Source organism: Chiloscyllium plagiosum, chromosome 10, assembly GCF_004010195.1.
Source record: "Chiloscyllium plagiosum isolate BGI_BamShark_2017 chromosome 10, ASM401019v2, whole genome shotgun sequence".
Classification (NCBI taxonomy): domain Eukaryota; kingdom Metazoa; phylum Chordata; class Chondrichthyes; order Orectolobiformes; family Hemiscylliidae; genus Chiloscyllium; species Chiloscyllium plagiosum.
The window spans coordinates 81,204,852-81,230,488 of record NC_057719.1 but is presented as its reverse complement, the minus strand read 5'-3'; the positions used below and the strand labels follow the sequence as shown (position 1 = coordinate 81,230,488).

General features: G+C 41.6%; 1 protein-coding gene across 6 annotated transcripts in view; it reads left to right on the top strand.

Moving 5' to 3' along the window:
• Positions 1–25,637, top strand: part of pacs2 (phosphofurin acidic cluster sorting protein 2) — a 282,143-nt gene that overhangs the window by 162,752 nt on the left and 93,754 nt on the right. For 4 of the 6 annotated variants that reach the window (XM_043698192.1, XM_043698191.1, XM_043698190.1 and 1 more), the window contains exons 3-7: positions 8,558–8,647; positions 18,030–18,155; positions 18,620–18,782; positions 23,667–23,740; positions 25,034–25,114. In XM_043698192.1, the coding sequence (XP_043554127.1) occupies positions 8,558–8,647; positions 18,030–18,155; positions 18,620–18,782; positions 23,667–23,740; positions 25,034–25,114 (534 nt within the window). The remainder of the gene's footprint in view (positions 1–8,557; positions 8,648–18,029; positions 18,156–18,619; positions 18,783–23,666; positions 23,741–25,033; positions 25,115–25,637) is intronic. The other 2 variants (XM_043698194.1, XM_043698193.1) reach the window with 1 other exon arrangement.

Below are 25,637 nucleotides of genomic sequence, written 5' to 3'. Positions count from 1 at the left end.
CCATATTTTTCCGAAGGTATGGACCACCCTATAGGCATACTTAGAGTCGGTGTAAATTGTCCCATCCTGATTTTCTAGTTGTTTTAAAGCTTGGTTTAATGTATACAACTCACAGGTTTGGGCCAACCATGTATTAAGCAACCGGTCAGCCTCAACTGTTTGGTTCTTGTTACCATCCACTACTGCATATCCATTGTGTCTTTTTCTTTGTACCACTCTTGATGACCCGTCTTTAAACAGTCTGTCCCCATCATGCAAGGGAATATCTTTTAGATCTGGTCTAACCTTAATCTGATACTCAATGATATCTAAATAGTCATGTTCTAATTCTCGTTTGTCCAGAGGTTCTCCCTTCCCTAGGAATGTAGCTGGGTTTAGACAGGTATCTGTTGCTAACACGAGGTCATCTCTCTCCATCAGGATGGCTTCGTATTTCAAGATTCGTGAGTCTGTCAACCATCTCCCTGCCTTTTGGTTTAGCACAGTTCTGACTTGATGGGGGGTACTAACGACTCGCGCCACTCCAAAAGTAAGTTTACGGCTCTCCTCTACCAGTATGACAGTGACTGCCACTGCCTGTATACATTCAGACCATCCTCTCGAGACAGGATCCAAGATCTTGGACAGGAAGGCTATGGGCTGCCTCCTTCCCCCTCCCTTCTGCGTTAACACTCCTAAGGCTGCTCCATCATTTACTGTCACAAAAAGGTGAAATGGTTTCTCGAGGGAAGGAAGGGCCAGCATCGGAGCTTGTATTAAACTACGCTTTAACTCATGTAACCCTTCCTTTTCCTCTTCTATCCAGTGTAGTCTTTCATGTTCGGGTTCTGTCAATTTATAATATAACCCCTTCGTTTTCTGGGCGTATGCTTCTATCCATAATCTACAATAGCCCACTAGCCCCAAGAACTTCCGTAATTCTTGTTTGGTGGTCGGGAGGGGTAGTTCTACTATTCCTTTAATTCTCTCGGGGTTAATTCGCCTAGTACCCTCACTAACAAGGTGCCCTAAATATTTCACTTCTTTCTCTACATATTGCAATTTATTCCTAGATACTCTTAAACCTTGTTGCCCTCAGAAATTTGACAGCCTATTGGTGGTCAAGCTCACGTCATCTCTCTTTCGTCCTGACACAAGTAGGTCGTCCACATATTGTAATAGTGACGTCCCTTTAGGCATCTCAAGTTGTTCCAGGACCTGTTCCAGTACTTGCCCCGAATAGATTAGGTGATTCTGTGAATCCCTGGGGAAGTATCATCCATCAGAATTGTTGCTTTCTATCAGTGTATGGGTTTTCCCACTCTAAGGCAAACATGTCACGGCTTTCTGGAGCCAGAGAGCGGCCCAGAATGCATCCTTTAAATCTATTCCACTCAACCAGCGGTGGTCAGATGGTATCTTGCCTAGCAAAGTGTACGGATTGGGGACTACCGGGTGTCGTGTTCGAACCAATCTGTTCAGTGCTCTGAGATCCTGCACTAATTAATAGGTTCTGTCTGGTTTGCGGACATGCAGTATTGGGATATTAAAGGGTGACATACAGGGTTCTAACAATCCGGTTTTTAACAAAGAATCTATAACTGGTTGCAGACCTTTACGACTTTCCAGTGATATGGGGTATTGTCTAACCCGAACTGTCTTATTCTCCTGAATCAACGTAATTACCATCGGAGTAATAGTTAGATGCCCAGTCTTACCCGGTCTTGCCCATACATCAGGGCTGATTTGTTTTTCGTCGCTAGGTGTTAACATGGCCATCTTTACGGTCACTGCACTATTTTCCACCCCAATTTTTAAGCCTAACAAGATAATCAAATCCCTACCTAATAGATTACTTCCAATGTCGGGAATATACAATAATTGTCCTGTCACTTTCTCATTATTTACTCTAATTAGAGTTGGCTCAAAAATAGGCACTAGGAATTCTTCGCCTTTTACTCCAGAAACCCTGAGATTCTTATTGGTTAATTTAACACCGGTAGGTCTAAAACTTAGGGATGACCGTGCCGTTCCAGTATCCACCAAAAACACTGCCTCCTCCCCTTCAGGTCCCACTTTAGATTTATCAAGGGTTCCCGGTGGGTTTCAGGAGGAAGGAACCCCTGACTCCCCTATTCCTCATCAAATGTCATTAGGGAAACAGTTTCCCTTTCCGGCGTTAGTCCAGGGAAATGCCCCACGTTTAAAATGCCCCACTTTTCCACAATGGTAACATCCTGCCTGTTGCCTCCTTCCCCAGAAGTCCGACCTTTGTCTTTCGTGTCCTTCTCTACTCTTATCCTTTCTATTATCTCCTGATCCTAATCTCCTTTGTTATTTTATCTACTGCCGCCACCATCATTTTAGCTTTCTGCTTCTGCTTCTGCTTCTCGTCCTCTCTCTTCACATACACTTTCTGTGCCTCATGTAATAACTCTTCCATCTGTTTTTCACTCCATCCTTCTATTTTCTGCAATTTCTTTTGTATGTCCGGCCATGACTTTGTCACAAACTGGACCTTCAAAAGTCCTTGTGCCACCGGGTCATCAGGATTCATTCCTGAATATTTCCTTGTGGCTTCTTTGAGCCTTTGAAGAAACGCTGAAGGGATCTCGTCTTTCTCCTGTCTTACTTCAAAAGCCTTAACAAAGTTTTGTGATCTTGGCGCTGCTTCCTTAATTCCCAAGATCACCATTTCCCGAAAGTCTCTCATGCTTCCCCTATCATGTTCATTCATGCCCTCCCATCGGGGATCTGTATAAGGGAATTTTTGTTCAGCCGGAGTTACTTCTTCAACCAGAGGGTATCTCTTTTCCCATTCCCTCAGAGCGGCCCTTCTGATCATACCCCTTTCTTCTCCTGAGAATAACGTCCCCAATATTGCCATTATTTCCCCCCAGGTATACCAATTTGGCCCCAAAAACTGGTCTAACTGCTCCCCCAATCCCATGGAATCCTCAATTAGATTTTTCATTTCCTTTTTAAAGGCTCTGACGTCCCCATTGGTCAGCGGCGCATTAACATATCTAATTTCGCCGTTTCCAATGGGGATCTCTCTGAGAGGATATGCTTGTGTTGCCCCGCCTTGTTCCCTTTCTTCTCTCCTTACTGCTGATCTAATCTTAACCTGACTCACAGTGGAGTCCTCTTCTGGGCTTTTTCAGATTCTTCCGGGGGTTCCTCTGCTGGGGGTGCAGAGGACTGGGCCGACGGTCGACTGTCGCCGGGGGATGGCGGACCGTCATTTCTATTGTAATAAGGGGGAGGTAAATCTGACAAAGAGTCCCAACGGGGAGTTTTGGATTTTTCATTCTTTTCCTCCCTTTCTTTCTTTTTTAAGACTAACATGTTTTGGCTCCCTATCCAACAGGCTGCATAATCAGCCTCTTGTCGGCTTTGTTTCTCTTTGCTATTAACATATATATTTAAGTGTTGGCACAGCCAATCTTCATCGGACCCATATTTGGGCCAAAAGATATCAGATTTCTTAATACTTTCTTGTGTCCTGACAAAACAACAATACCTTATCATTATAACTTTATCTTTCCCCCGCGTCCGGGAGTTGTGTTCCCAATTTCCCAACATTTTCCCCAAAAGACTGTCAGACGGAATTTCTTCAAGTTTAACATTATCTGTAGATCGATCTTTATAGAGACAACTTCCCTTGCCTCCTTTTTTAAAATTTAATTGACCTTTTCGAGGTCTGGTGTCACCTTCTTCCATATCCACTTCAGGTTCCTGACCTTCGCTTGGGGGAATTTCCCTTCTGAACAACCGGTCTAGGGCTGGCTGCTAGAATCAGGTTGACACCCTTTCCCGTCCGATCGATCTGGCCAATTATATATTATTTTTAGACATCGCCAATTCCCCATACTTCTCGTATGTCCCCAACCACCAAGGCAATACTTAAAGGTCCTTTTCTTACCTTGGTCTGTGCACAGAGTTACCTGGTCGTGTCAATTCGGCCGTTATCCGTGTGGCAATTCCCGCAACAGCTACTTTTGCAAATCCCCGGTCGCCTGGATATATCTCGAGAGACCTTTCCTTACCCGGGTCTTGTGCACAAGAGTTAGCTGACCGAACCCGCCGCGTCTTCCCGTCTTGTTTCCAGGGTCTTTCCAGCCAGATCACGCTTGCCCAAAGCCACGGCGGCAATAAGGGGAAACTAGAGATCGCCGAAATCAGCGAGGTGCACCTTCTCAGTTTCTCCAAGAATGCTGAGTGACCGGAGCTTGGGATCCCGGACGAGCCCCCAAATCTGTTAGAAACAAACTTAACAAAATTAGCCAAGACAACCAAAACTGGAACAAGACAATTTATTTTACGATCTTGCAAGAAAGGGTGTCAAATGCCAAAGCAAATGAGCAATGAGCATTGAGACAAGTATACAATTATACCTTTGAGCTGCGTGAGGTCACCTCTCCCGATTCCTACATTACTCAATCACCCTAGTTCTCTGCCTAACTTGTGACCTGACTGCCCCAACGTGACTTCTCCTTATCTTGATTAGATTCTACTTCTATTTCCTTGGACCGTTAGCTGCAACCGTTTTGTAACGAGATTAACACTTGCTGTGCTAGTGTTTTCTGTTGTTCTGCTTTACTGCCTGCACAAACTTGTTTTTCCCAGAAGTTTGCTAATCTGATCTTTGCCTGCAGCTGCCCTCTATACTTGTTTGTCAGCACTATGCTTAAGCTTATTGTCACTACCCTTTTTGCTACATCTGCGAAAACAACACCCCTCCCCATTTCTCACACAGGTTTGATGGTTGTCTAACGAAACTCGGTCTGGACACTACATTCTTGTTTTTTTTTAAAAAAAGTAGATAGCAAATGGCTTCGTCTTGAAGTGACTTCCATAAGTTCAGAGTCTCCTTCGGTTTTCAGTGGATAGTTGAGTGGCCTCTTTCTGTGCTGTAATGTTTCTGTGGTTACAAAATAGGCATCAAGATAAATAGCAGTTTCTATGGCAGTGAAGACAAAAGCTGTGTGTCTCCTGAATTAGCTGCCGTGCTGATGGTCCAGACACATCAGTGTGCACATTTTGGATTGGTTGTGTATTTACTTATACTGATTTTAATTAGAGTTGTTAAGGACACATCCTATTAAATCAGGAGAAGTAACTCCAGCACCATCCACTGTTGGCTGTATTGAACATTGCACCTGAACGTGTCAGTTCTGTGCACGACTACCTCAGTGGTATCCCAGTACTTTACACTCAACTCCAGTCACAGTGGCTCTGATATCAGAACCCTCCTGTGCCTGTTCACATGGCTACTCCGTCCCAGTGACATTGGAGAAGGCTGTTAGGGAACCTGTCCATGTGAGGATGGAAGTTTGACAGTAGAGGCCATGGGTAAATGGATTAGGAAGGTTGGGGAGCATGACCAGAAGAGACTGAGGGCTGATGGAACATTGCTGTTTGTGGTGGGGAACATTGCTTACTGGGGAAACTACAATTCAAAGAAAAGTTTTAATTAATTAAATACACAATAACTCAGTCTCAAGTGACCTCAAGAGATGTGGCTTCAGCTTGTGACATCAGGGGAGGGTGGGGTTGCTTGACCACTACTCTTCCCTATTTCTCACTGGTAATTCCACAAACACAGAACAGAGCTATTCACAACGACGATAGGCAAATTACTTGCCGAGAATTTCGGATACTGTATATGAGTACTATGGGTTTTTGCAGGACTTTTCTGAGTCACTAATAGATTAATTGATAGAAATTGCTGTGATTAAAAAACTAGAATAGTGGAAGGCAAATAATAGAGTCATAGAGACGTACAGCACGGAAACAGACCATTTGGTCCAACTCGTCCATGCCAACCAGATATCCCAACCCAATCTAGTTCCACCTACCAGCACCCGGCCCATATCCCTCCAAACCCTTCTTATTCATATACCCATCCAGATACCTTTTAAATGTTGCAATTGTACCAGCCTCCACCACTTCCTCTGGCAGCTCATTCCACACACGTACCACCCTCTGCGTGAAAAAGTTGCCCCTTAGGTCTCTTTTATGTCTTTCCCCTATCACCCTAAACTTATGCCCTCAGGGAAATGACTTTGTCTATTTACCCTATCCATGCCTGTCATAATTTTGTAAACCTCTATAATGTCACCCCTCAGTCTCCGACGCTCCAGGGAAAACAGCCCCAGCCTGTTCAGCCACTCCTTGTAGCTCAAATGTTCCAACTCATCACATCCTTGTAAATCTTTTCTGAACCCTTTCAAGTTTCACAACATCTTTCCGATAGGAAGGAGGCCAGAATTGCACGCAATATTCCAACAGTGGCCTAACCAATGTCCTGTACAGCCACAACATGACCTCCCAACTCCTGTACTCAATACTCTAACCAATAAAGGAAAACATACCAAACTCTGCTTTCACCTATCCAATCTACCTCCGACTCCACTTTCAAGGAGCTATGAACCTGCATCCCAAGGTCTCTTTGTTCAGCAACACTCCCTAGGACCTTACCATTAAGTGTGTAAGTCCTGCTAAGGTCTGCTTTCCCAAAATGCAGCACCTTGCATTTATCTGAATTAAACTCTACCTGCCACTTCTCAGCTCATTGGCCCATCTGGTCAAGATCCCGTTGTAATCTGAGGTAACCTCCTTCGCTGTCTACTACACCTCCAATTTGGGTATCATCTGCAAACTTAGTAACTATACCTCTTATGCTCATATCCAAATCATTTGTATAAATGACAAAAAGTAGTGGACCCAGCACCAATCCTTGTGGCACTCCACTGGTCACAGGCCTCCAGTCTGAAAAACAACTCTCCACCACCACCCTCTGTCTTCTACCTTTGAGCCAGTTCTGTATCCAAATGGCTAGTTCTCCCTGCATTCCATGAAATCTAATCTTGCTAATCAGTCTCCCATTGGGAACCTTTTTGAATACAATACTGAAATCCGTATAGATCACATCTACCGCTCTGTCTTCATCAATCTTCTTTGTTACTACTTCAAAATCCTCAATCAAGTTTGTGAGACATTATTTCCCACGCTCAAAGGCATGTTGACTATCCCTAGTCAGTCCTTGCCAAATACATGTGCATCCTGTCCCTCAGGATGTAACTTTATTCTAGCAGAAGAATTTCCAAAGTGGAGGATGGGATGCCAGAGTCACAAGTTGAAATTTTCGGGTTGTGAGCTCCAAAGCAGCTCCCCTCCCATCAGTCACTGATGGCAACAGTTTTTGAGCCTCAAAATGTATTACAGTGGATTAAGATTTAGTTATGTAATGTTCCATGCTATGAAAACCAACAGGATAAATATTGCTTGTGCAAACTAATATTTAAAAACTAAGTTAAAAATAAGTTTACTATTTAAAGTGAAAGCAAAAACAAAACAAAACAGCAATGGACATTAGTCCTTACACTTTTATCTGAACAAGGCAGCTCCTGAATATCCTTGTGCTAGATGTCATTTGCCTGCATGCCTTGTCTTTCACAAAAATCTGGCAGGACTAACTGTGTGGGAACACTGAGGGATGTGAGAGATCTACATGGAAGAGAAAATGGTAGAGAACAAAACCAACTTCTCGAAGCTGGGGAAAACAATTGTATGGCCAAATAGACTGCAACAAAATTGGTGAAGTGGCCATTGGTCTGTCTGAAATTGTTAATTTTCTTGGTTTGTTCTTGGTATCCTGCTAATGGTATGTGTGGCAACATTGTTTATAATTGCAATCTGAACCAGTTAAAGTTGATAGTTTTCTTGTACAATAAATCCATGAGTGTTATAAATCAATATCACGTGCTACTATTTTCAAGTTATTGATACATGATTTGCAATGTATAAACATAAGGTATGAGTACACTGTATTTACGAAACACAGGAATCTTGCGCAAAATGAGTACATTATTATAAACATGGGTGCTTTATCTAGTGGTATAATGTATTCCAGTACACAGAATATACCTATAACACATGATTTTTCACTATAAATGAGAATTTACACAGCTTCCCTCTTGTTACATATAGGAAGCTTATACTTGTATTTAGAAACTGGGATTATGTTCTGTGGTCCACAGCTTCTCGTTGGCTTTAAGTTCACTGTTATGGTTTATTACCCTTCAACTAGCCTGTGCTTGTTAGTTCTTCTTGCTCTAGACCCATGTTCCAATTGTCTTTACTCACTCCAGATACCCACACTGCTTAACCCAGATGACCAGTGTCGAATCGTCGTCTTAAAGAAGGGAAAATGGTATAACAGTTTGTCCAAGCTGCACTTCTTTATCTTCTAACGGCCTTGTCACTAATGGATCTATTTGGCTGACATTCCTATCCTAGAAGACAGCCAGGGCATGTGCTTAGGTTTTGATTATGAAGGATGACAATTTGGAATTCAGAAAGTGCGCCTTGGTAACCCTAAAATTTGCAGTGACGGAATGATTTTGGGTTTAAAAATGCAAAGTTGGAGAAAGGAAATAAATATGCATGAAGTGGTTAGCTTTATTTGAAAGCACATCTTGATATGGTTTATTTTTAAAGCATGAAGGTTACTGCACATCTTTTGAAATTGCTGTTATATTTCTAATTTTAATGTCTAATGTCTTCAACATAGGGCTCAAAAAGAATCTTACGATCGCACGAGATTATATTGCCACCTAGTGGACTAGTGGAAACTGATCTCGCATTAACTTTTTCCCTTCAGGTAACTGGTCTATTTGTTTTAACACTTTTCATTATGGAACGATTTTATAAGAATATTTCTGAAGTATTTCAACTTTTAAATGTTTCTTGCTGATGATATAAGTTACACTTGCACAGATTACACAGTAGTCAGGAAAGTCTTATATCTATCTTGGCTCATCCACCCATGCCTGCATGGACAAATCTAGGCATGTTAGGCAATAAATTAGAAAATAAAGGGAAAAATACATAATTCCATGTTTTAGATTAGATTAGATTACATTACATTACTTTACAGTGTGGAAACAGGCTCTTTGGCCCAACAAGTCCACACCGACCCGCCGAAGCGTAACCCACCCCTACCCCTACATTTACCCCTTACCTAACACTACAGACAATTTAGCATGGCCAATTCACCTGACCTGCACATCTTTGGACTGTGGGAGGAAACCGGAGCACCCGGAGGAAACCCACGCAGACACTGGGAGAACGTGCAAACTCCACACAGTCAGTCGCCTGAGGCGGGACATGTCTTAAATGTCTGAGAGCAAGGAGTTTTTTTTCCCCCCAAAATAATACTCTCAGACGATATTGTGTCTTTACACATGGAGCGAGACAAGAATATAAATGCAGCGAAATTATGACTTTTCTGTAAATTGCTTTTTGACAATTCGCTAGATTGTTTCCAATTCTGCATGCCACACTTCAAAAAGCTTGTCATGACCCTGCAGATGGTGCAGAGGAGAATTATCAGAATGGAGTGAAGGTTGAATATCTTCATCTATTTGGAGAGCCGAGAAAAAACTTAAATCACTGTTCTTGTACTGGAGAATATTTGTGGGAAAATTAATACAGATGCTCAAAATTATGAAGGATTTCAATAGAGCCAGAGCTGTTGTTTCTACTTGCAGAAATGTCAGTAAACAGAAGATCTGATTTAAGGTAAATAGCCAAGAGCTTTGATGAGGGAAGATGGCAATTTTTTTTTACACCAATTTAGAATCCGTTTTGTGAAGGAACTGGCTGAATACTCGCTGTGTAATTAGCGGGGTTTTGGAAAAGGAGCAGGATGTTGGGCTAATTGGATAGCTCTTTTAAAGAGCTGACACAGGCATAATAGACTGATGAGCTACCTTCTGTGCTGAGATGCTGATTTTGACACTGACTCTCATAAGGCTTTTTAATTTAAATTTGATGTATTCTGTCAGTTATTCATGCAGTGCACTCCCCACTTTTGTTGCAAGGTTTCTCATTGCCACAGGCTCCTTCACCTTGCAATTAAGGATGAATCATCGGCACGATTTATTGGACTTGCATGATTTTTTCTTCTTCTAAAACAAGAAATACTTAGTTATGGTACAATTGGAGGAAAAAGTCAGCAGTCCATAACATCGAACGAGACCATTTGGCCCTTCAACTCCATTATCTTGTTCTGAGTCCATAGCCTCGATAGTTCTTTCTCTGCAAGCTTATCTACATTTCCTTTACAAGATTAAATGGTTTGTTCCTTAACCACATCCCTTGAGAATATTTCAGCAGCACTCTGTAGAAAGTTATTATAATGTCTCTCTGACTGTTATGGACAAGTTTAGAAAGGAACTAAAACACTTGTATATGCACTTCCATTTGTTGTCTTAAATCAACAATATTTTTTGGAGAGGAAGATGTGTCTGCATCTTAACCCAAGAGACTCTGGACAGCAGTAAATGTTTACGGAGTTAAGTAAAAAGTATTTTTTATTCATGCATTCACCCAAAACTCTAAGCGCTACCTCAGTCACGCAAAAAAGACAGTCAAAGAAGATCGTACGTGATTGCAAGTGACAGACAAAATGGTCATTAAAGTTCTCATATTCGACACATTTTGTAAGGTCGCTGTCACTGTCATTGATGGAGTCCATTCCACTCTTGAATTGTAGTCTGTACCGGTTCAAATAGCTGCAGTCTGATATCAGTATAATTTCAGGTTTCCCCAGAAGAGCTGAACATTCAGTAGGTCACAAAGTTATACACTGCAGTTCTCACACTAGGATTTCTTTACAGGTGACCATAAGTTGTCAAAGCTGGAGAAGGCCATTCAGCCATTTGTCAGCTCTGCCGTGGCTGATAATGGCTCATCTCCTAATCCTCAGCTCCACTTTTCCTCCCTTGTCATATAACCCTTGATTCCCTGACTGATTAAAGAATCTGTCTTCCTTATCCTTGAAAGTACTTAACAACCCAGCCTTTACAGCCCTGTGAAGTAAAGAATTCCCAGATTCACCGCCTTGAGAAAAGAATCTCCTCCTTGTTTCTTTCTTAAATTGGCAAAGTTAAAAATCACACAATTTCAGGTTATAGTCCAACAGGTTTATTTGGGAGTATAAGCTTTTGGAGCGCTGCTGCTTCATCAGGTAGCTAGTGGAGCTGGATCATAGGACACAGAATTTATAGTAAAAGATCAAAGTGTCATTCAACTGATGTGATGTATTGAACCAATCTAGATTGCTGTTAAGTCTTTCGTCACTTAGAATGGGTCGCAGGTTCCAATTTATTAATGTGTAAATCCCAGAACCACTTTCAAGTCACATTCCTGAGATAACTTAAGGTTTTATTAAAAAAGATGACAATTCAACTCAGACAATGCATAAAAGTGTGAGGTTAAAGTCTGCCTGTATCCCAACCTTGGGTCAGACTGGCTCTGTTTCCAAAGTAGGAATTTATAAAATGTCACTGACTGCCTATAGATTGTAGTGCACACTTTTTGAACAAAAAATAATATATCTGCAAATACAAATCTGTAAATGCAAATACCCCATAGACGTGTGTATGGGAGACAGGGAGAGTGAGTGTGTGTGCATGAATGTGACGGAGTATATGCCTGCAAGAGAGTGTGCGCATGAGTGTGAATTTGTGTATGTGAGTGTGGTTGTATGTAAGAGTGTGTGTGTGTGTGTGTGTGTGTGTGTGTGTGTGGGTGTGTGTGTGGTCACCTGTAGTGTGCCAAGATCCTGGTTGAGGCCACCTTCATGGGTCCCAAACTTGGCTATCAGCCTTTGCTCGGCGACTCTGCGTTGTTGCATATCCTGAGGTCCGCCTTGGAGGACAGTCACATGAAGATCTGAGACTGAAAGTCAGTAAGAAGACAACCCAGGGAATTCAGCAGCTGGAAGAGTGAAGTCACAGAAGACAACTGTGACTGTGTGGTTTTGAAATTAAGTTGATGTAATTTTAATGTGTCTTATTGGAACAGCATATTACAAAGTTGGAGGCAGGCAATAAGCAGTTAAGAGAAAGGAGGCCTTAGAGTTGTGAATAATTGTTTAATGTTCACATTTGGACTTAAAAAATAGATTGATGTTATTTTCTTTACATAGTGGAATTTGGGAGTTCTTTCTCACATTTTAGCAGATTACAAGGCGAGGTGAGCTTTTCTGGGTGTTTAGTTTAATTAACAGAGGGTTTCACCTCAATGTCATAGCAATAGAAGTTAGACAATGGGGCCCTTCACAGCTATTAATGGGTAACAATTTCTCTGGAGTTCTCTTTTTGATAAATTGCAAACAAAAATTCTGCAAGTTAATTTTGTTTTGAGTTTGGAGCATAAAAAATTAGCAAGATCAATAGTGAATTCCACAGTGAGGTGCTGTCATGGTTTGACCATTCAACGGGAAACCCCTCCACCACTCACCCAGTGTGATTTAATGAGAAACTTCTCAGAAGATTGATATACAATTTGCTGAAGTCACCTGCCCCTTTTCAACCATCGTAACTAGATTGATTTTTTTTTATGCAAAGTCTATTTGAAAATGAAGATAAAGCTTCATAAGCTATACAAGGTATTCGCCAAAAACGGATACCCGCGCAACTTCATCAGCAGATGCCTAAGAGAAAGACCACGGAACGAGGACATACCACAACCAAAAGGACTAGCCACACTACCATACACCAGGAGCATCTCGGAACTGACCTGGTCGTGTCGACACGACCAGCTATCCTTAGTAGCCACACACGCAGACAACAAGCAACATGAATTCGACTGGGACAACACTACTATCATAGGGCAAGCCAGACAGAGAACAGCCAGGGAATTCCTAGAGGCATGGCATTCATCCACAAACTCCATCAACAAACACATCGACCTGGATCCAATATACCAACCACTACAGCAGACAGCTGAAACTGACAACCGGAAGCGGCAGGGACAGACCACTATAAACACCGGAGGAAACATCAAAGAAGCGCTTCGCAGGAGGCTCCCAAGCACTGATGATGTCGCCTAGCCAGGGGACGAAACGTTTGCAACAAAAACTTCCAGCTCAGTGAACAGAACCACAACATAAAGCTTCCTCATAATGACTTTTCATGACAGAAACAGAAATTACTGAAGAAACTCAGCAGGACTGAGGGCATCTGTGGAGAGAAAGCCGAGTCAGCATTTCAGGCCCAGTGATAATTCTTCAGAACCCTTTCTGTAATGACTTAGACATGTCTTCAAGAAATCAACTGAGAGGAATATAAAAGTGACCATTTTAAATTAAACAAGAAAGAATTGCATCTGGTGCAACTGGAAAAGAAAATAACAACCTCACAACATGTGCCATTTGGCACAATATTTTGGTATCGTGCTGTAACACTTCACAACCTGTTTCCACTGACTGTACCCTTCGTACTTGTTGCTGAAGCTCCAACCTATGAAAACCCTTTGTAGTTTTAAAATGTTACTTCTATGTCATCTTAATTCCTTTGCATTTTCCTCTTAAATGTCTTCCATTTGAATTAGCGGATGAACCTAGTCTTTAGCAATGAATTGCTGAAGTACTCAATAGGCCAGGAAGCCTTTGTGGTGTGAGAAACAGTTACTGTTTCAGAAGAACTTCGAAAAGATGGAAGTATAATTTTGAGGCAGTTGAAAGGGGTGGGTGGAGAGACGGGCTGAAGAAAGAACAAAAGGTAAGGTCTATGTCTGGTGTAGGGCAGGAGAGATAAAATGACAAGAGGTGGTGTGCTAAGTGAAAGGGAGTGCTAGTGGAATAACTAAGAAATCAGTGACCTGCCTGGCAGAGGTAAGAATTTTAGGCTGATGAGCTGCTGCAATCTGGAAACCAATTTAAGAGAAAAAGAGATGAAAACCAATATCTATGAATTGTGAGAGCAAAACAAAATGAGGACAAGCATTGCAGCCTGAAGTTGTTGAACTCTAAGTCCATAAGACTGTAGAGAATACATTCAAAAGATGTGCTTCTTTCTTTTAGCTTGCATTGACCTTCATTGAAACACATGAGGAGGCTCAGGGCAGAAAAATCAATGAAAGTAAGATTGGGAATTAATCTGACACAAAGTTTGGTATTGTGCTAATGATTGAACAGACAGGTTCCACAAAGCAATTGCCCAGTCTGTTATTGACCACACTAATGCAACTCTTGAGCAGTAAATTAAAAGAAATTCATGCATATTTGTGTTTAACCTGGAAGGACTGTTTGGGGGCTTAGTTGATGAAGGGAGAGAAGGTAAAATGGCAGGTGTTACGTGTTCTGTGCTTGCATTGGAAAGATAGGAATGGGAGAAGGTTGCGGAATAATTGAAGAGTAGATCAAGATGTTGCAGTGGAAATTGTATCTTCAAATGTTGAAAAGGAGGACGTGAGTTTGGTGTCAGCATTAATAGTGGAAATGGTGTAATCCAGTGAATTTGCAGGCTAGTTGGTGAAAAGTGGTGGAGAGCCTGATTATGATTTTTGGAGCGGGGAAGGAGTGAAAGCAGAAGTATGGGGAACAAACCTGTTGGGCAGTGTGTTGGGGGCCTGAGTTGAGTTAAAAGTAAGACATCAGAAATATATCTGTGGAAGGTTATGGGTGGCACAGTGGCCCAGTGGTTAGCACTGCTGCCTCAACGCCAGAGACCCGGGTTCAATTCCCGCCTCGGGCAACCTTCTGTGTGGAGTTTGCACGTTCTCCCCATGTCTGCGTGGGTTTCCTCCGGGTGTTCCGGTTTCCTCCCACAGTCCAAAGATGTGCAGGTCAGGTGAATTGGCCATGCTAAATTTGCCTGTAGTGTTAGGTGCATTAGTCAGGGGTGAATGTAGTGGAATGGGTCTGGGTGGGTTGCTCTTCAGCGGGTCGGTGTGGACTTGGGCTGAAGGGTCTGTTTCCACACTGTAGGTAATCTAATCTAATCTAAAAAAAAGTGAAGAATAAACTGGAAGACTGAAATTAAGTCCTAACATAAAGTGGGATGTGAGCAAGTGCAGTTGTGGTGGCTGTGGGATTCAGTGGATAGAAAGAATCACATTGGTGATAACTAATCACTTACAAATGGACAGAGAAAAGCCAAGGAAAGGAAAGCATGATTCTGAGGTGGACCAGTCCAAGTGAGAAAAGAATGAAAATTGGAAGCAAAGTTATTGAAAATTTCCACTCCAGGGCATGATTATGGGCACTGATATAATTATAAACTTACTTTAAGATAGGTGAAGGAAGTACATCTGCAGCCTAAATGTTCCACATATGCCAAATAAATGCAGATAAGGATCCCTAGTGTGTCTCTCCCAGCAACCTTTTTACTTGGAGGAAGTGAATCGAGTTAATAGAGGAGATGTTTCATGTGAGAAGAATTCACCCAGGTAGAGAGGATGTTGGTGGATTGACAGATGGACTGAATTTTCATTCAAGGAAGAAGCAAAGAGCAGAGGCAATGGACGATCATATGGGATTGTAGGGGTAGAGATATTTCACCACTGTGGTGAATAGGGGATGGTCAGGGTCAAGAAATCTGAAACTGTTGAAGTGATAGAGGCTGTCAGAAGAGTTACGGATGCAACTGGGAAGAGACTGGACAAGGGAAGAAGAAATTGAGCCAAGTTAGGAAGAAGTCGAAGAGTGTGGTGCTGGAAAAGCACAGCCGGTCAGGCAGCATTCGAGGAGCAGGAAAATCGACGTTTCAGGCATAAGCCTTTCATGAGGAATATCGATGATCAGAAGTTAGGAGGAAGTCAATTCATGGGGCAGCAATACGCAGAAGTATTACATCAGCCAGGTCTTTCCTGTTTTGGATCTTGGAAAGGAGGTGTAAGTGGCCTTTATATGTTCGGAATACAATGAGGTTAGAGGCCTCGGAGTGAACAGTCTCCTGGGGCAATGAAGTTAGTGCCACATCTGGAACTGAAGCTTGATATTTGGCAGTGGAATCATGATCCAGGAAGAGATGGAAGGAAAGGAAGTGATGATAAATTGACATTTAGTCTCTGCAAAGTAGAGACTAATGCTATTGCTCAAAAAGTTAGTGCATTGCATATTTCTGACACAAAGAAGAGTTGCAAATGTTAGAAATATGTTGGCTTCCAACATTTGAATACAATCAAAATTCACCATGACACACTGGCTGGCCTGATCATTGTTTAAAAAATAATTAGGATCACTCTGCCTTTACATTCATAAAGCATGAATTGTGATTAGCCTTCCGATGATTTTTTTCAAAATAATAATAGCACTTGTGCTTTCCAGTAGGCAAAATAGTTTCTAATTAATAGGTGTATATAATGAAAGTGATTTCCATTTTGTGCCTGTAACCAATTCTGATTTAATTAGTCAAGCTTCAATTCTTTGAAAGTTCTCTAACTTGTAAAACTTCCTGTCTTTATACTCCCAAAATGGTGAATTAACAATTAGTGTGTCTGTCATGATAGACTATACCTTTGTCCTTCCATGCTTTACTTCATAAAGAGAGAAAATTGTTGGTCTGAAAATGATAATTTAGTCTTATCAAACTTACTCCACAGTGACACTCACTGGGTACATGTTCTTTCCCTTTCTGTAGATGTGTAGAGTTCTGGGAGAAACATATAAAGAGGAATAAAACCCCAGGGTCAGTTGGGAAAAATATTCTCTCTATCTGTCACCTCAAATCAATCTAGAGATTCAGATGAACCATATCTACAATAACCTTCATATATAATTTCTGTCCCTGGTTTCTCCTCTACATGTGGGCAAACAGTGCTCATTGCACCATTCAACAATGCTTCAATGTTCTCTGGGAAAAGAAGAGTTTGTTCTTTTCTCTTTAAGCAATGATCACTGCTGTTAATGGTGTGGCAGAGTCCTCGAGGATGAGAATGAATTTGCATCCTTGTCTCCTCACATCGATAATTCCTAGTCTTGTCATTTTGTCGGTAAGCCTCTCAGGAAGGTTGGATGCTGCCCATTAACAAGTGAAGGAATGTAAACAATGTGGTAGGCTGGTAACTCTCAAAAGGTTGAAACTATGAGGAACTTAAGATCATGGGTTCCTCAGACTTGAAGGGGGTAAGTGGAGGGAGCCAGTTTATGTGAATTATTTAATACTACAGGTAAGGTAAGCAGTGTTCCATTGAGAGAAAGAAGAACAGTCAGAAAAATGCATGACTTCAAACTGAACATAAGTAAATTTGGAGCTGATAGATTTCTTTTTCTTAATCCAAAATTAAATCTGACTTCTGGGCAAGATGGTGGCAGTAAGGAACAAAAACAAACAGAAATTACTGGAAAAGCTCAGCAGAATGTTCTGAAGAAGACTCACAGGATCCAAAATGTTAATTCTACTTTCTCTCCGTAGATGCTGCCAGACCTGCTGCATTTTTCCAGCCATTTCTGTTTTTGTTTCTAATTTCCAGCATCTGTAATTCATTGGTTTGTTTATTTGGTGTAGGCAAGAATCAGGCCTCATTTCAGAGACATCTTTAGATTGTAATGGTTGATGTGTTTCTGAATAGATGGGCTAAGGTGAACTTGCTCACCACCTTATCTTGCATAAATTAGGCAGTTTTTTAAAAAAAGTAAATGTTGACATATGAAAAGACTTCATTATCTCAGTCATCCTGAGGTATTTAGACAGGTGTGATAAAGCAATTCAATTAAAATCTTTCATTTTTGATACAAGTATTCTCTTCTTCCATTCGGCTCCCACACTTAATCTTATTTTTCTAAGCAGTTTTATTCTAATGTGTACTTGTGATGTAACTTATAATAGGGTGCCTGTGTACTTTGCTGAGGATCTGAGGATAACAATCTCTGAAAAGATTTGTGTATACTGTAACAAGTGCTAATTAACATGGGATTGAGCAGTGATATTTCATCTTCTGGTCCTCTTTCCTGTGCAGGTCACATGATAACTGTGGGATCACCCTCCATCATGCGCACTCTCCCCCTGCTGAACTCTCTCTCAGATAGTCACCCCTGTCAATTTCATGAGATGTCTGTCCCACCAACAGCTACCTTTTCACCTACTAAGGAAAGGTTTATGCAGAGGGCCATTGGAATTCATTTGAGTTACCAGCTATCTTGTTTGCTTTTTGCAGGCTCTCCAGCATAATGGGCTTTAGTGGAAATTTCCACTTGGTGAACCCACTCACTTTGATGCTTTTCTACAATTTATGGCTTTTCTTTTCAACAGTATCCTCATTTCCTCAAAAGAGAAGGCAACAAGCTGCAAATCATGCTTCAGAGACGAAAGCGATACAAGAACAGGACCATTCTGGGATACAAGACCCTGGCAGTTGGATCTATCAATATGGCAGAGGTGAGACAGAGGGTAAAGGAATCAAACTGAGGCAGCCTTTTTGTATTGTTCTGGTCCTTGATGCCAAGGTCATTTTGACTCTGTGCAATAAAATAAAATGCATAGTAAGTTGGCAGCCCATTTTATATCTCTACTAATTGTTGTTTCCATTGACTAGCATCAGTCAAAGCAAAAAAGTGAGAGGTGTAAAATGGCTGCCAATTCACTATTATTCATGTTACCTTTCTGATACCTGCACAAAGTTAAAATGATCCCAGTATGTTGACCAGCTCAGCAGAATGATAACAGTATCATCAAGACAGAAGCCATTGGAATTGTGGAAAATAATTGGAAGAATATCAGGAGAGTTTTCTCCCTATAATACTAGAAATTATTTATCCCTCATCAAGTATGACTAAACCAGGAGAGACAGCTATTTACTCATAAGGGTTAACTTTGCTAACTCTTCTCTTCATGTGGTGCAGGTAATGCAACATCCAACGGAAGGTGGCCAGATCCTCACACTGCTCAGTAACCTCAAGCAAGCAGCAGTGAAAGTAGCTGAAATCTGGATCTTTGCACTGTCCAGCCAGCCAATTGATCATGAGGACAGTTCAATGCAGCCAAATCAGAAGATAAAATCAACAGGTGGGGTTGAGTCCTTTTAATAATGTCACCATAGCAATTAGTACTAATGTTAATTGAATTACAGTTAAATGTACTAATAATAGATGCTGCCTTAGTTTACAAAGGTAGACTATATTGATTTAGTGTTTTGCCACAATTGCTCAACAAAGGAGATTCCTGTGATATCTGTAATAATTGCTGTAGTATGGGGTTCTCATGGAGATTAGAGATTCCCTTAATCCCATTATTTCACATTATGCCCACCATCACCACTGTTGGTGATACACTCCAATACTATACAGCTCAGAATGTCCTCCAGATATATTCGGAATTATGATCAGGATCTGCAATTGAGCTACTGGGCATTTCATTTTAGTTCAGTTTCTAAGATCTTCAACTTCTCTTCAGTAGCACTAAGTGGCAAATTTATTATTTTAATGTGCAGAGGTGGTCAAATTATTTAATCTGTCAGTGTTGAACAATCTAAAGCTCAAAGCAGTATTAAGGGCATAAAGCTTTCCCGTAGCACTCTGACCTTCAGTAAACACTTGAAATTTCTGGACCCCTTTGTCACTAAAATTAAGATCAACTGCTGTTTTGCATTTGTTGCACTTCTACTTCTCCTTACCATGGCAACCTTTGCCAAGATTCCCTCTGGCTCTCTCTGCGATTGTTATTTTATTATTCCTCAACAATTTTGCTGCAGTGCATATCTGAGCTCAACTTGTTCATTTTACCCACCTTTAAATCTAGTCAGAGTAAGCTGTTAACATCCCAATATCCATTCTTGGCCTCCATGCTAGCTGGCTCTGTAAATGATTGCATTTCTGGTATTATGCACTTCTATATAAAATCATCCTAACCTCAAAACATAGCATACTTCAATTTACTTCCCTTGTAATCTAACATCTAATTTCCAACCACCATTTCCTCTCAAAAGTTATTTGGCTTGCTGAAACCTCCCAAATCTGAATCCATCTTTGCTGGAGCAAGATATTTGATTTTCTCCAATTTGGATCCGCCCCACATAACCACAGTACTGAAACAGGTCTAAATCAAAATTACAAATTATCTCCTAACTCTTTTCAACTTCCTCACCAGAGTTAACCTCCCCTTTCTCTTCCAGTACTCCTTACCTGTTGCCCAGATCAGTGGAATTGCCCACCTGACTATCTATGTGGAAGCATGGAGGCTCAGTAGTTAGCACTGCTGTCTCACATCACTAGGGACACTGGTTCAATTCCATACTCAAATGAATGGCCCTGTGGCATTTGCGCATTCTCCCCACGTCTGTGTGGGTTTCCCTGCAGATACTTTGGTTTTCTGCTGTCCAAAGATGTGCAGGTTGGGTGGTTTGGCCGTGGGAATTACAGGGATAGGTATGGGAGTGGGTCTGGGTGGGATGTTCCTTGGAGGGTCGGTGTGGACTCTGAGTCATAGAGATGTACAGCATGGAAACAGGCCTTTCGGTCCAACCCATCCATGCTGACCAGATATCCCAACCCAATCTAGTCCCACCTGCCAGTACCTGGCCCATATCCCTCCAAACCCTTCCTATTCATATACCCATCCAAATGCCTCTTAAATGTACCAGCCTCCACCACTTTCTCTGGCAGTTCATTCCATACCTGTACCACACTCTGTGTAAAAAAAAAAAAAACCTTGCCCCTTAGGTCTCCTTTATATCTTTCCCCTCTCACCCTAAACCTATGCCTTCTAGTTCTGGACTCCCTGACCCATGGAAAATACTTTGCCTATTTACCCTATCCATGCCCCTCATAATTTTGTAAACCTCTATAAGGTCACCCCTCAGCCTCCGACGATCCAGGGAAAACAGCCCCAGCCTGTTCAGCCTCTCCCTATAGCTCAAATCCTCCAACCCTGGCAACATCCTTGTACATTTTTTCTGAACCCTTTCAAGTTTCACAACATCTTTCCGATAGGACGGAGACCAGAATTGCACGCACTATTCCTACAGTGGCCTAACCAATGTCCAGTACAGCTGCAACATAGACCTCCCAACTCCTGTACTCAATACTCTGACCAATAAAAGAAAGCATACTAAACGCTGCCTTCACTATCCTATCTACCTGCGACTCCACTTTCATGGAGCTTTGAACCTGCACTCCAAGGTCTCTTTGTTCAGCAACATTCCCTAGGACCTTGCCATTAAGTGTAAAAGTCCTGCTAAGTTTTGCTTTCCCAAAATGCAGCATCTCGCATTTATCTGAATTAAATTCCATCTGCCACTTCTCAGTCCATTGGCCCATCTGGTCGAGATCCCGTTGTAACCCTCTTCACTGTCCACTACACCTCCAATTTTGGCGTCATCTGCAAACTTAATAACTACCTCTTATGCTTGCATTCAAATCATTTATGTAAATGACAAAAAGTAGAGGACCCAGCACCGATCCTTGTGGCACTCCACTGGCCACAGGCCTCCAGTCTGGAAAACAACCCTCCACCACCACCACTCTCTGTCTTCTACCTTTGAGCCAGTCCTGTATCCAAATGGCTAGTTCTCCCTATATTCCGTGAGATCTAACCTTGCTAATCAGTCTCCCATGGGGAACCTTGTCGAACGCCTTACTGAAGTCCATATAGATTACATCTTATGGTCTGCCTTCACCAATCCTCTTTGTTACTTCTTCAAAAAGCTCAATCAAGTTTGTGAGACATGATTTCACACGCTCAAAAGCATGGTGACTATCCCTAATCAGTCCTTGCCTTTCCAAATACATGTACATCCTGTCTCTCAGGATTCCCTCCAACAACTTGCCCACCACCGAGTTCAGGCTCACCGGTCTATAGTTCCCCAGCTTGTCCTTACCATCCTTCTTAAACAGTGGCACCAAGTTTGCCAACCTCCAGTCTTCCGGCACCTCACCAGTGACTATCGATGATACAAATATCTCAGCAAAAGGCCCAGCAATCACTTCTCTTGCTTCCCAAAGAGTTCTCGAGTACACCTGATCAGGTCCTGGGGACTTATCCACCTTTACCCGTTTCGAGACATCCAGTACTTCCTCCTTTGTAATCTGGACGTTTTGCAAGATGTTACCATCTATTTCCCCATAGTCTATATCTTCCATATCCTTTTCCACAGTAAATACTGATGCAAAATACTAATTTAGTATCTCCCCCATTTTCTGCGGCCTCACACAAAGGCCGCCTTGCTGATCTTTGAGGGGTCATATTCTCTCCCTAGTTACCCTTTTGTCCTTAATGGATTTGTAAAAACCCTTTGGATTCTCCTTAATTTTATTTGCCAAAGCTATCTCATGTCCCCTTTTTGCCCTCCCGATTTCCCTCTTAAGTATACTCCTACTTCCTTTATACTCTTCTAAGGATTCACTCGATCTATCCTGTTTATACCTTACATATGCTTCCTCCTTTTTCTTAACCAGACCCTCAATTTCTTTAGTCATCCAGCATTCTCTGTACGTACCAGCCTTCCCTTTCACCTGAGCAGGAATATACTTTCTCTGGATTCTTGTTATCTCATTTCTGAAGGCTTTCCATTTTCCAGCTGTCCCTTTACCTGCGAACATCTGCCCCCAATCAGCTTTCAAAAGCTCTTGCCTAATACTGTCAAAACTGGCCTTTCTCCAATTTAGAACTTCAACTTTTAGATCTGACCTATCCTTTTCCATCACTACTTTAAATCTAATAGAATTATGGTCGCTGGCCCCAAAGTGTTCCCCTGACACCTCAGTCAACTGCCCTGCCTTATTTCCCAAGAGTAAGTGAGGATTTGCACCTTCTCTAGTAGGTACATCCACATACTGAATCAGAAAATGTTCTTGTACACACTTAACAAATTCCTCTCCATCTAAACCTTTAACACTATGGCAGTCCCAGTCTATGTTTGGGAAGTTAAAATCCCCTACCATAACTACCCTATTATTCTTACAGATAGCTGAGATTGCCTTAATAGTTTGCTTCTCAATTTTCCTCTGACTATTAGGGGATCTATAATAAAATTCCAATAAGGTCATCATCCCTTTCTTATTTCTCAGTTCCACCCAAATAACTTCCCTAGATGTATTTCTGGGAATATCCTCCCACAGCACAGCAGTAATGCTATCCCTTATCAAAAATGCCACTTCCCCTCCTCTCTTGCCTCCCTTTCTATCCTTCCTGGAACATTAAGCTGCCAGTCCTGCCCATCCCTGAGCCATGTTTTTGTAATTGCTATGACATTTCAGTCCCATGTTCCTAACTATGCCCTGAGTTCATCTGCCTTCCCTGTTGGGCCCCTTGCATTGAAATAAGTGCAGTTTAATTTATTAGTCCTACCTTGTCCCTGTCTGCCCTGACTGTTTGACTCGCTCTATCCTCCTATTCCTGCCCTCACTAGCTCATAGCACTGGGAGTAATCCAGATATTACTATCTGTGAGGACCTCCTTTTTAAATTTCTGCCTAACTCCCTGTAATCTCCGTTCAGAATCTCATCCTTTTCCCTTCCTAAGTAGTTGGTTCCAGAATGGACAATGACCTCTTGCTGGCCCCTCTCCCCCGTGAGAACATTCTGCACCCTCTCTGAGACATCCTTGATCCTGGCACCAGGGAAGCAACACACCATTCTGCGTGTTCGCTGATGGCCACAGAAATGTCTGTCTGTACCTCGGACTACAGAATCCCCTAACACAATTGATCTCTTGGAAGCCATCGTACCCCTCATTGCATGAGAACCAGTCTCAATACCAGAAACTTGGCTGTTTGTGCGATGTGAATTGATGGGTTGAATGCCAGCTTCCATACTGTAGGGATTCTATGATTTGGCTTAAGCTCTTGAAGGGATATCTGGTTTAATTCATTAGATTGTCCTATCACATTATTAGCTCTGTTGTATGTATGTGAGCCACAAACCTACAGTTTAAGGTATCTTTGTTATTTCACAGATAATTACTCAGAGGAAGAGTATGAAAGTTTTTCATCTGAACAGGAAGCAAGTGATGATGCAGTCCAAGGACAAGTACGTAACACTGGAAATGTTCACAAATGTTTCTACTTGGGTCCAAAGGGTAGGTATTGGATTAGGAGGGTAGCAGGATAGGTGCTTTGTAAAGGCATGCCAGAATGGAAACTAAGTATGAACCTGGCAATGTTTATTCATTAAGGGCTTTGCAGGAACACTGTAGAGCAGGGTAACAATACGGCAATGGAATAGCAAGTATGGGAAGTAACAGCAAGAGCTGACTTGAGTTGTGCTTCATAGTAACTGACTTGCATAATCCGGGTGCTTTTGTCTAATTTTTGCAGCTTGATTTCTGAGTGGTCGGTTGTAAGTTTTTTTTAAAGAGGTGTGCACGGTTTGGGAGTAGCATGCTTTGATGATCTTATGTGCATATCTTTCTACCGTCATTCACATATACCACAGACTCTAAAGCTGAAGTCATTTCTTTGCTGGGTTTTCAAGAGTTGTGCATAAAATTACTGTGAGCAGATCATGACAAGGCATAGGTTCCCACTAGATAGGCAATATTATACAGAGATTGGGAGGTATAATTTCTCATGTGTACTGTAATCCTACTAATGCTTAGAACAAATTTTTTTGAAAGCACATGATTAAGTTGGAAGCTGTGTATGAAGTAAAAATACAAGACAAAAGTTGGCTGTAAGTGTGACAAGCATTGCCATTTAAGTTTGGTGCTGAACAGAGAAGCCTTTATTACTGCCTTATGTCTAGTGCGATACCAAAACTAATTGTTCCGTTCCCAGTATTGGCATCTCTAACCTCAAATATCACTAATGAAACATAAAACACAGAAGGAGGCTGTTTAGCCCATCACCTTTGTGATTGTCCTTTAAAGAAAATATCAAATTATTTCTATTCCTTATTGCCGATAATGAACTCAAAATTAATCAGGAAATACAACTAAGTGTCATTGAACTTAGATGTGGTCGCATATTAAGAATGTAAGCATCAAGAAAGTGCTGTTGTGGTGCAGTGATAATGTTACCTCTGGACCAAAAGGTGCTGGTTCCCGTCCAGCCTGCTGCAGAGGTGTGTCATGATATTGCTGAACAAGTTGACTGAAAATATCTATAAGCATCAGATTGGGGTTTCACAGTACATTTTAAAATACAAGCCATCAATATGTACAAACTGCCTGAATGTTCAATCTCATAGTGTACCAAGCTGCAATGATGTCAGTCTAGTACTGATGTTGAAAGGGAAAAGTGAGAATACACTTGTGAGGAAATGTGTTTGATGCACTGCATCTTGAAAAACACAGGACAGTGATTTTATGTTTATCTTTTTGAGGATATGGATGATGATGAATATGATATGGGCAAGCCGAAAAAACAAAGGCGGACAATCGTAAGAACAACCTCAATCACAAGGGTTAGTGGAATTTATATCCCTTTGGCTGATATTAGAGGCATGAAGTGACTGTGAGAATGAATGTTTATGCATCATGACCTGTGCATCCATATATATGATGTGCATGTTTGTGTACATGCTTCTGTGTCCATTTGTATACACATCATATTACATCAAAATTCATTCATACTTCCTGTCAACCACCACCAGATCAATTTGACTCTCTCCATCAGCACTATCATGTTCCACATTACCCAAGAAAGTGGACACAAAATAGGCAAGGCATAATGGCATGTTACATCAAGTTGATTTCAAACCTTGTTGGGATAGTATGCTGGAAAACAAATCTTGCTGTTGTCACTGAATTTAAAGATTTTAAAAAGTTTTAGAATTCCCCAATTTATCCAATCTTCAGATCCAGACTGTCAGCAAGCACAAAGCAGGCTTCTGTACCTAAAATAAAACTTATTTATTACAGGTGATTCTCTGTCTCTGTCTCTCTCTCTGTCTGTCTCTCTCTGTCTGTCTCTCTCTCTCTCTGTCT